The sequence below is a fragment of the Rhineura floridana genome, chromosome 2, assembly GCF_030035675.1.
Source record: "Rhineura floridana isolate rRhiFlo1 chromosome 2, rRhiFlo1.hap2, whole genome shotgun sequence".
Lineage (NCBI taxonomy): Eukaryota > Metazoa > Chordata > Lepidosauria > Squamata > Rhineuridae > Rhineura > Rhineura floridana.
In genome coordinates, this window is record NC_084481.1 from 135498178 (window position 1) to 135510348 (window position 12171).

A 12171-nucleotide genomic window follows, 5' to 3' on the forward strand; every position below is an offset into this window, starting at 1 on the left:
GTCTGTGATGTTAATGTGAGAATAAAGATCCAATTTAGAGCAGATGGTAATCTATTTACCCTTAAAAAGCTCCAAGCAAAAAGTAAGGTACTTGAAGAAATGTTTCAGCACTAAAACCAGTCTGGTGGGGAGAGCATTTGTGGTAGGACTGACACTTCCGGCCCTGTTGCCAGGTGGTGGAGGGGCAGGCCATAGGATGCATAGGTCCTTTGGGCCTCTGCCCCTCAGTATCATCTGAGCTTTTGCGGTGACAGGGAGTGGCAAAAGTGTCGAACATGATGAGAGTGAGTGGCTGGAGCGGTGAGGGACAGTGTTGGAGACCTTCAGAGGGTGTGACATGGCCTACTAGTTTGCTCCACACTTGGCTGGGCAGTGGAGATTGCCCCAGGGTTTCGCAGTGTGCACGGGTGGTTTGGGCTGTGCAGGCACTGCAGTCTAGCAGCCATGTTGCTTTTTTGGTTTTGGCCTTCTGAGTGGTCTGGTTGAGCTTGGGTCCATGGATTGGGCACAAGGCCTTGGGTCTGCAGTTGGGACCTATTTACCAGTACACATCCTTGGGGAGCCCCTGGGCATTGAGGCCTCAGGCCTGTATTTTGGGGTCTATAGTCAGGGTCAATAACTAAGCTAATAAGCTAGGCCTGTGGGCTAGGCATGTAGCCTAGGCCTTGGACCTATATTGAGGCATCAGGCTTGCGTGTAAGGCCTGCATAGCTGGCCACATGTCTAGGCCATGGGGTTGTATTTTGGACTGAGTACTAGGCCTCAGGCCTGTATTGGTGGCCATGTGTTGGACCTAGAGTTATTCTTGTTCCTCCCTGTTAGATTTATATTTGTTCTTTGTTCCTGGCTATGGACCTTGGCCAAAGGATTAGGCCTCATTGTCTTGCAGGAGAGCCATAGCTCAGTGGTGGAGCATCTGCTTTGAGTGCAGAAGGTCCCAGGTTCAATCCCTGGCATCCCCAGGTAGAGAGCTAGGAGGGAGCCTTGTCTAAAAATCATATAGGCCTCTTTTTTTTCCAGGCCTCATTTTCATCTGTGCTGAGGGACAGTTTTACAGGAGAGGCTCATGCATTTACACAGTACTGGGGTTAGCCAATTTGGGGCCAGCCTTCCCCATGGGGCGCAACACATTGGGAGGTTCCACAGGCTTGGCCTTATCCCTAGCCTATGGTATGGGAGGCCTCTGGGAAGCAACTGGCGTGGAGACATTGGAGGGTTCTGTTGCTAACACTTCTACATCGCACACTTCCAATTCACATGCTTCTACGATGGCTAGCACTGCCCAACAGACAGTGGAGGGGAATTCTGGGTGCTATGCAGTCAGCTAGACAAGTCTCAACTTAGTACTACTTCTCATCTCTTCTCAATAGCAGACTCACAGTCATATGCAAATTAGTCAAGAAAATATCATTTCCAGTGTCTGACAAATGTACCTGTGGCAGGTGGTGTAGGAAAAAGGAGATATTGGGAGATGAATGGTGAGTACCCTGAGGCACTTTAAGGTGAACAGTGATTTCAGAGACTTGCACACACAGATGAGACACTATTGAACTTAACCTGTGCCACTCACTCAGTGTCTTGTGACTGGAGGTGGAGTAGGTCAGGAAAACCTCCCTTCTCACTGTAGGGGTATGGCAGGGGGGAAGAGCTGGAATTAAGGCTAGCTTGAATCCCCCCTTACTTGTAGGCTTGCCTAGAAAGAATAGGGCTAGCAGCCTGAATGAGGTTGATGCATCTCATTGCTCTATGCAGTTTAGTTATACTTCACAGTGTTTAAGTGCAGTTAATAAAGTGGTCCTAGTTTAAACCCATACACTTGTGTCTTACCTCTTTACCTAGCAATTAACTCTTGAGAGGACAGGCAAGTAATTATTGATTGCTTTTCAGTACCAGATACACATTCCAGGCTAATTATTAGTCTGAAGAAGACAAGAGTTTTATATCAACCATTTGGGATAAGATTTATGTTCCACCAGAAATTACTATCAGCAATAATGTCTTATTGATAGTGGATAAAATCCACACCTTGGGCAGTAACCTGATTCAAGAATCAAATATCAGTGATGAAAATGCAAAATCAAAGAACAGGAATAGCATAGCTTTCAGCAAGCTTCACACATACGAGAGAAAAGGAGTGTGAGTCTTCAAGTGAAAGCATATGGAGATGTGCGAAAGAAAGTCTAGAAATCTCAAGTTGCTAGATCTCAACATGCAGGATTTTCCCCCCTTCCCGGTGCTAGTTCCCTTATAGCCATTGTGCATGCCATTTCCTCCTATAGGAAACTATAGTGACTCTCCCTGCCCTAGCTTTCTCCCTCATGTGATTATGGGCTAAAAGTTCCAATATGGCAGTTAATTACATCACCAAAATGGTTTTCTTTCCTTGTATTTCCCAAAGGTAGTGTAGCAAGTAAACATGGTTAATTAGCAGAGACCAAGAAAAGAAAGTAAAATTACAAAAACTGGATTTGACTATGAAAAAGCTATAAATTTACTAAATTCATAAACTAAAAGATAAAAAACAGATAAGCTGAAGAACTACATTTTAAAGCTTCTGAGCCAAAGATGATAAATAAAATAGTGGTAAACAATCCAAATTTTCCCTAAAAGATTATATACTTTTAAGATGAATGCATTAGGATGAATCTATTAAGTCAGTCCCCATTTCCACATGGTTTGTCAATTTCATTTTTATATTTAATAGCTACTGATATAGCCAGTTTCAATTAAGTTCTCATAGTTGTGAAGCAGTCATGTGCTGTTTATGTGCCTTTAACATCTGTGGTATGTAGATAATATTGTTAAAAGGGCACCTGTCATCCTATGTTATAGGACACAAGGGAGGGCCTTAGCTACGTGGGTCTCAGCCACTTTGATGGAATGCAACGTAACAGAAGGAAGAAGGAAGAAAAATAACTTTTTCAAAAATAACCAGTAATTTATTTCAGGGTTCCTAAGTGTAAATCATTGCAGAAATTGACTGCTTATGATGTAGAGTACAGAGAAAAAGAAGCTAAAGGCTCATTTCCAATTGATTTTAAAGAAGCAGAGTGTAGAGCAACCACCGTTTGTTTTCATTTCTTCAGTCTAAACTTGTTTAGACTCCCAATGGCATAATTTACTCTAAAGTCCCTAATGTCTATATAAGAGTGGAAGTAGAACAGTATGTGTGGGTATGCATATGCGAGGGGGGGGAGTCCTTCAATGTGTCAGTTCCATTAACAAATATTTCATTCTGTCAATACATAAAAATAAGAGAGAGAAAAGCAATGAAGATTTTAAAAGGGGAAGAAATCTCACAAACAAGACAGATGTAAAAGCTTCTAAATATTACAAATTTGCACTGAGCTTTCCCCCTTAAATACATAGTTGTTTTTGTTGTTGTTGTTGGTAGTAGTAGTAGTAGTAGTAAAATTAATAATTACAACCATCCAGGGTCCCAGGGTAGGTCACAACAATATAAAATACATTATTAAAACAGTTTAAAACAAATTACATTCACAGCTAGAGAGGGTCCTAAAATCTGGGGGAAAGTGACCAAACCATACTTAAATTCTTGATGTTAACAAAAGCAAAAGCGGAGAGTAGCCATATGCACACCCTGGACTTCAGCAAAGCTGATTTTAATAAACTCAGAACAATTGTAAGTACGGTTCCATGGCAAGCCACCCTAATGAGAAAAGGAGTCCAAGATGGGTGGGAGTTTCTAAAAAAGGAAATTCGAAAAGCACAACGGCAAGCAATTGCAACAAGGGAAAAAGGGGGGAAACAACAGAACAGGTCAATGTGGCTTCAGAAAAAGCTTAGAGAGGAACTGAAAACAAAAAAGGACACATACAGAAAGTGGAAAGAAGACCAGGCCAGAAAAGAAGAGTACAGGCAGGTATCACGGAATTGCAGGGATGGTGTCAGGAAGGCTAAAGCTGAGAATGAGCTGAGGTTAGCGAGGGATGCTAAAAGCAACAAAAAAGCTTTCTTTAGGTATGTCCATAGTAAAAGACAGAGAAAAGAAATGGTGGCACAGCTACTCAATGAGGATGGCAAAATGATTACAGATGACAAAGGCAGAAGTGCTCAATTCCTACTTTGGCTCAGTCTTCTCCCAAAAAAGGATCTGTGACCCTCCCGGGAAACATAAAGTAGAAGGGTCAGGATTGGAGCTTGAGATTGATAGACAAATGGTCATGGAATACCTAATCACTTTGAACGAGTTCAAATCAGCAGGGCCCGATAAACTGCATTTTAGAGTATTGCAGGAACTGGCTGAAGAACTCTCAGAACCTCTGTATATTATCTTTGTGAAACCTTGGAGGATGGGTGAAGTGCCAGATGACTGGAGAAGGGTTAATGTCCCTATCTTCAAAAAAGGCAAAAAGGAGGAACCCGGGAACTACAGACCAGTCAGCCTGACATCAATCCCTGGAAAAACTCTGGAGCAGATTATAAAGCAGTCAATCTGTAAGCACCTTGAAAACCACGCAGTGATTACGAGGAGCCAACATGGATTTATCAAGAACAAATCCTGCCAAACCAATCTTATATTATTTTTTGACCAGGTAACCTTCCTTGTAGACTGTGGGAATGCTGTGGACATAATATACCTCGACTTCAGCAAAGCTTTTGACAAAGGGCCCCATGATATTCTGATTAGCAAGCTAGCTAAATGTGGGCTGGATGGAACAACTATTAGGTGGATCCACAGTTGGCTCCAGAATCGTACTCAAAGAGTGCTTATCAACGGTTCCTTCTCAAACTGGGCAGACGTAACAAGTGGAGTACCACAGGGCTTGGTCCTGGGCCCAGTGCTAGTCAACATTTTTATTAACGACTTGGATGAGGAGGTACACAGCATGCTTATCAAATTTGCAGATGATACAAAATTGGGGGGCATAGCTAATACAGTAGAAGACAGAAACAAAATTCAAAGGGACCTTGATAGGCTGGAGCATTGGGCTGAAAACAACAGAATGAAATTCAACAGGGATAGATGCAAAGTTCTACACTTAGGAAAAAGAAACCAAATGCATAGTTATAAGATGGGAGATACTTGGCTCAGTGATCACAAGCTAAATATGAGCCAGTGTGATGTGGCTGCAAAAAAAAGCAAATGCTATATTAGGCTGCATTAACAGAAGTATAGTTTCCAAATTGTGTGAAGTATTAGTTCCCCTCTATTCAGCACTGGTTAGGCCTCATCTGGAATACCGTGTCCAGTTCTGGTCTCTGCACTTCAAGAAGGATGCAGACAAACTGAAACAGGTTCAGAGGAGGGCAACAAGGATGATCAGGGGACTGGAAACAAAGCCCTATGAGGAGAGACTGAAAGAACTGGGCATGTTTAGCCTGGAGAAGAGAAGACTGAGGGGAGATATGATAGCACTCTTCAAGTACATGAAAGGTTGTCACATACAGGGGCATCACTACCGGGGTGCGGAGGCTGCAGACCGCACCCGGGTGACACCCTGAGGGAGGTGACACACAGAGCCACCCTGCCCCACGCCGTTGGCCAGCAAAAGAGCTGAGAAGTGCTCTGGGTCGGCGCAGCCAACTCCTCCTCGGAGGCAGGCGGGCAAGACCGACAGCAGGCGCCCATTTGCTGGCGGTGAAGCTGGGACGGGCCTTCCACCACCAGCGTGGAGCACGTGGTGAGTGTGTTTGTGCGTGCGCGTGCGCGCATGCAAGACCAGCCACCCCCGTCCATGCCCAGGGAGGGCACGCGCCGGAGGTCTGCACCCCCCCACACTCCCACTAGTGATGCCGCTGGTCACATAGAGGAGGGCCGGGATCTCTTCTCGGTCATCCCAGAGTGCAGGACACAGAATAATGGGCTCAAGTTGCAGGAAGCCAGATTTCGACTGGACATCAGGAAAAACTTCCTAACTGTTAGAGCCATACAACAATAGAATCAATTACCTAGAGAGGTAGTGGGCTCTCAGACACTGGAGGCATTCAAGAGGCAGCTGGACAGCCACCTGTTGGGAATGCTTTGATTTGCATTCCTGCATTGCACAGGGGGGTGGACTTGATGGCCTTGTAGGCCGCTTCCAACTCTACTATTCTATGTTTCTATGATATAAATATATATCAAGTCTGAAAAGCCAGGGTGAAGAGGTGCATCTTCAACACATAACAAAAGCTGTACAGTGAAAGTGCCAGATGTACTTTCATGAGGAGGAAGCTCCATAACCTAGGAGCTGCCACAGAAAATGCCCTCTCCCAGGCCACCCTCCCCAAAACAACTTTTAAGGGCAGAGGAACTCCCATGAGGACCCCTTCTGCTGATCTCAATACTTCAGAGGGTTTGTAGGGAAGGAGGTAGTCTTTGAGATATTTGGGGCCTAAGTCATTTAGGGCTTTAAACACAAGCATGAGCACCTTGAATTGGACCTAAAAATGGACTGGCAAACAGTGCAGCTGTTTTCAAACAGGGGTTATATGAGATCTAAATGGAATCCTAGCCAATAGTCTGGCTGCTGCATTTTGGACCAGTTGCAGCTTTTGAGTCATTATCAAGGGCAACCCCATGCATTGCAATAATACAATCTGGAAGTTATCAGAGCATGGAGTACAGTGGCCAAGTTGTCTCTGTCCAGAATTGGTAGAAACTGGCAATCCAACCATAATTGGAAAAGGCACTCCTAGCCACCAAGGCCACCTGAGCCTCCAGTGACAAGATTGAATCAAGGAGCAATCCCAGGTTGTGGACCTGATCTTTCCAATGGAGTGCAACTTTGTCCAGCACAAGCTTTCACTCCACCTTCTGAAGTTGAGAACTCAGGACACGTAACACCTCTGTCTTTTCAGGAGTCAGCCTCAATTTATTGGCCCACATCCAGCCCATCACTGCCTTCTGGCATCCGTGTAACACTTCAACTGCCTCTCCCAATTCAGATAGAACAGAGAGATATAGCCGGGCATCATCTACATATTGGTGACACCTCACTCCAAATCTCCTGATGACAACTCCCAGCAGCTTCATATAGATATTAAAAAGCATGGGGGATAAGATGGAATCCTGAGGGACACCACAGGACAACTGTTATGGTGCCGAATAGTTGCCTCCCATAACCACTTCCTATGAACAGCCCAGGAGGTAGGAGCAGAACCACTGAAGGACAGTGCCCCCAACCCCTACTTCCCTAAGAGGCTTCAAAAGGGTACAGTGGTGAACAGTACTGAAAGCTGCCAAGAGATCAAGGAAAGCAAGCATGGTCATACTCCCCATCTCTCCCACAACAAATGTGATCAACCAGGGTGACCAAGACAATTTCAATGCCATGACCAAACCTGAAGCCAGACTGGAATGGATCCAAGTATGCCTGAAGCTGGATCACCACCACCCTCTCAAGCACCTTGCCCAATAAAGGGGTATTTGCCACCGGGCAATAGATATTTAACAGTTCTGGTTCCAGGAAGATAAGAGGATCCTTAAGAGGGGGACACAACACCATCTCCTTCAAGGTGGGTGATACTTCCCACCTCCACTAGTGAAGAATTGATCAAATACTGAACCCATCCAGTCAACCCCCTATAACTAGCTCTAAGGAAGCCAAGATGGGCAATGGTCAAGGGGGCAGGTGGTTGGCCACACTTCTTCAAGCAGCTTGTTCACATCTTCAAGCTACAAAAATCAAAACTGATCCAGAGCATATGGAACAAACAGTGCTCTGAACATCTCCATTGGACTTGCTCTAACTGTGGCATCCAACTCCGTCTGAATTTGAGCAACTTTGTCCCTAACGTGCTGTTTGATTTAAAAGGCCTTCTGTTGACACATTACTTATACATGGACTATGTTGCACTTCTTTGTAGAACCAAGTTTCATAGAGTCATATAATCATATATTTGAAAGAATCAAAACGGCCACCTAGTGCAACTTAGTGCAGCAAAGCAGAATCAGGTATTCACTGCACATCTAACCAAACAGCCTATGAGAACTAGTCTTCAGAATAGGACAAACGGGGAACAGATGCCACACATTATGAACCAAATTGTTTAAGCAAGCTCAATGCATACTAATCACTCTAACCTTGGGGATGGGTCAGAATTGCTTCTAATTCCAAATATAGGGCTCAGCATGACCAAGACAAAAACTGATCCATTGTGTCTTCCCATTGAAAATTGAGGTGAATCAGATCCATGTCACTCAAGATTTCATCTATGCTCTATTTATTTATTTATTTATTTTATTTCATTAAACTTATAGACCGCCCCATAGCCGAAGCTCTCTGGGCGGTTAACAAGTACAAGAACAACATAAAAACACAATAGCATATAACACATTAAAACACAATTAAAATTCAAATATTAAATTAAAACAATTCCAATACATACGTACAAACATGATTAAAATGATTAAAATGCCTGGGCGAACAGGAAAGTTTTAACCTGGCGCCGAAAAGATAGTAACGTTGGCACCAGGTGTATCTGCTCTGGGAGGTTGTTCCACAATTTGGAGGCCACCACTGAAAAGGCCCTTTTCCGTGTTGCCACCCTCCGAGCTTCCCTATAAGTAGGGACTCGGAGGAGGGTCTTCGATGATGAGCATAGTGTACGGGCAGGTTCATATCGGGAGAGGCGTTCCAACAGGTATTGTGGTCCTGTGCCGTGTAAGGCTTTGTAGGTTAAAACCAGCACTTTGAACCGGGCCCGGAAACATATAGGCAGCCAATGCAGGCGGGCCAGAATCGGTGTAATGTGGTCGGACCATCTAGTCCCCGTTAACAATCTGGCCGCTGCATTCTGCACAAGCTGCAGTTTCCAAACCGTCTTCAAAGGCAGCCCCACGTAGAGCGCATTGCAGTAGTCTAATTTTGAGGTTACCAGCGCATGAACTACGGAGGCGAGGTTCTCTCTGTCCAGATAGGGGCGTAGCTGGGCCACCAGCCGGAGTTGGTAAAAAGCACCGCGTGCCACCGAGGAGATCTGAGCCTCAAGCGACAGGGATGGTTCCAAAAGAACTCCCAAGCTATGAATCTGATCATTCAGGGGGAGTGCAACCCCATCCAGAACAGGTCGAACAACCCCCATCTGGTCAGGAGAATCACCCACCAGCAGCATCTCAGTCTTGTCTGGATTAAGCCTCAGTTTGTTAGCTCTCATCCAGTCCATTGTCGCGGCCAGACATCGGTTCAGCACGTTGACAGCCTCACCTGAAAAAGATGAAAAGGAGAAATAGAGCTGCGTGTCATCAGCGTACTGATGGCAACGCACCCCAAAACTCCTGATGACCGCACCCAGCGGCTTCATATAGATATTAAAGAGCATGGGGGACAGAACTGACCCCTGTGGAACCCCATACCAGAGGTCCCAAGGTGCCAAGTAATGCTCCCCAAGCACTACTCTCTGGGGATGGCTCGCCAGATAGGAGCGGAACCACTGCCATGCAGTACCGCTCACTCCTAAATCAGCGAGTCGCCCCAGAAGGATACCATGGTCGATGGTATCAAAAGCCGCTGAGAGATCAAGGAGAATCAGAAGGGTCGCACTCCCCCTATCCGTTTCCCGACAAAGGTCATCATACAGGGCAACCAAGGCTGTCTCCGTGCCAAAACCGGGCCTGAAGCCGGACTGAAATGGATCCAGATAATCGGTTTCATCCAAGAGTGTCTGGAGCTGGGTGGTGACCACTCGTTCCAGGACCTTGCCCAGGAATGGGACATTAGCTACCGGCCGATAGTTGTTAAGATTTTCCGGGTCCAGGGACGGTTTCTTTAGGAGTGGTCTCACTGTCGCCTCTTTCAAGAGTCCAGGGACCACTCCCTCCCGCAAAGAAGCGTTAATCACCGCCCTGGCCCAGCCGGCTGTTCCAGTCCTGCTAGCTTTTATTAGCCACGAAGGGCAAGGATCCAACCTAGAAGTGGTCGCACGCACCAGACCAAGCACCTTGTCAACGTCCTCAAGCTGTACCAACTGAAACTCATCCAAAAAAACAGGACAAGACTGCGCTGGACACCTCAATCTATCTTTATATGTGTTAGTTCCTGATAGGTTGGAAGCAAGAGTTTGGACAGTCCCTTCTTGAACCATCATGAGACAATCACTAGTAATCACAAGATACCCTATATATTTTTATCAATAGAGAATTATTTGTTTCCAAAAGGAGCATTCTATATTCAATGCATACCAACAACATTGCTCATGCAAACATAATCGAGCAATTGAAGCATTTACAAAGGAAGAGGGGCATGGAAAGGTTGAAGAAAATAATAATAAAGAAAAGACAGAGTTACTCACTGTAGCCTGCTGTTTTTCTGCCTTCTCAGCTGCCTCATTAAGCTGCTTTTGAAAGGCCTCCTGGAGCGATTTCATTTCTTCCCTAGTTTATTGAAGAGACAAAACACAAACTTCATCTCTATTGTCCATTAGGAAAGAATGCTTTTGTTTACTCTCATTTCATGACAAGGCACCTTTAATTACATAGAATAACCACTGTTTGTGCTTTGCTGGGGTGACATTAATAAGGCCACAAATGCCCAGTGCACGCCAGTCAAGTTCCAAAAGGAAAAGTCAGAAAGAGGAAATTGCTTCCCTTTTGTATCTATTGTATAGACTGCTGTGCAAAATATTGGCAAAAAGATTCTTTAAAATCTAATTCATTAACTCTCTCATTTCAAAGCAAATTGTACACTTGGATCTACCCCCTACACACACACACACACACACAGAGCTGTTTAGAAGGAATGATTAGAAAAAGATGCAGTGCCAAATTCTTATGGCGACTCATCACTGTACATTATTATTCAGGTAACTTCAACTGAACTTGGGAACTTCAAATGAACATAGGCATCTTAAACAGCAGTCCTCATCATGGTTCAGATCCAACTCTCAGATATAAGGTTCTACCAGTAAATGACACCTAGGTACATCTATTCTGGGAATTAGACATAGTAGGATGCAAACAGACAAACCTTCAGAATAGGGGAGAATGAACACGTTCTTCGCTGCAGCACTGGGGCACTGGAGAAGACCTGCCCTGGGAGTGAGTACTTGAGCATCTGGGTGCTTGCCTGCTTGCTCCTCTGGGTTGCTGACTCTTGAGACATGCTGCAAGGACTGACCCCCCCGACCCTGACTTCAGAGAGAGACTGTAGTCAATCTTGCAGTCTCTTGCATCAAAAGCCTGGCTGCCCTTGGGCATCGGGTCTGCTACCAGCAGAGTTGCCACAGAAGGAAAGACATCAAAGGGGAGACATAAAAGGAGATAATCCCTTAGGAGTCCTGAGGGTGAAGCACTACCTCTTCTACTTTTTTTAACCAATCTAGAGGAGATTGGAAGTGGGGTGTACAGTGCATGTGTAGTTCCACCGCAGGGTGAGAGCCTGTGCAGTGAACTGAACAATAAGAGAAAGTCAACAGATGCCTTCAGAGTGAGAGTCTGCAACTGGCAGAATAATAATAATAATAATAACAATAATAAATTTAATTTCTGTGTCGCCTATCTGGCCAATGGCCACTCTAGGCGATGTACAAAACAGTTAAAACACAATAGATAAAATACAACATACAATATAAAAACACTATAAGAACAATACAGCAGCAACAATATTAAAACAGGGTAGGAGGCATTTCATTCATAGCAATTAACACTCCCCGGAGATCCCAAAGGCCTGTTGAAAGAGCCAGGTCTTTAAGGCTTTACGGAATACATTTAGGGAAGAGGCATGCCGGAGATCTTGTGGGAGGGAGTTCCAAGGAGTGGGGGCCGCCACTGAGAATGCCCTCTCTCTCGTACCCGCCAATCTAGCTGTTTTTGTCGGCAGGATTGAGAGAAGGCCCTGCGTGGCTGATCTTGTCGGGCAGCATAATTGGTGGCGTTGAAGGCGCTCCGTCAGATAAACTGGGCCGAAACCGTATAGGGATTTAAAGGTTAATACCAACACCTTGAATTGGGCCCGGAAAATAACTGGAAGCCAGTGTAGATCGAACAACAATGGGGTGATGTGATCCCAGCGGCGACTATTCGTAAGCAGTCGAGCCGCCGCATTTTGTATCAGTTGTAATTTCCGGACCGTTTTCAAGGGTAACCCCACGTAGAGCACGTTACAGTAGTCCAGACGAGAGGTGACCAGGGTGTGTACTACCAGGGGGAGCTGATGAACAGGAAGGTAGGGTTGCAGCCTTCATATGAGGTGTAGTTGATACCAGGCTGCCCGGCTCACAGACGAAATC

General features: G+C 45.2%; 1 protein-coding gene across 4 annotated transcripts in view; it reads right to left on the reverse strand.

Moving 5' to 3' along the window:
* Positions 1-12171, reverse strand: part of LUZP2 (leucine zipper protein 2) — a 592171-nt gene that overhangs the window by 328669 nt on the left and 251331 nt on the right. For all 4 annotated transcript variants that reach the window (XM_061610611.1, XM_061610612.1, XM_061610614.1 and 1 more), the window contains exon 4: positions 10237-10318. In XM_061610611.1, coding sequence (XP_061466595.1) covers positions 10237-10318 — 82 coding nt within the window. The remainder of the gene's footprint in view (positions 1-10236; positions 10319-12171) is intronic.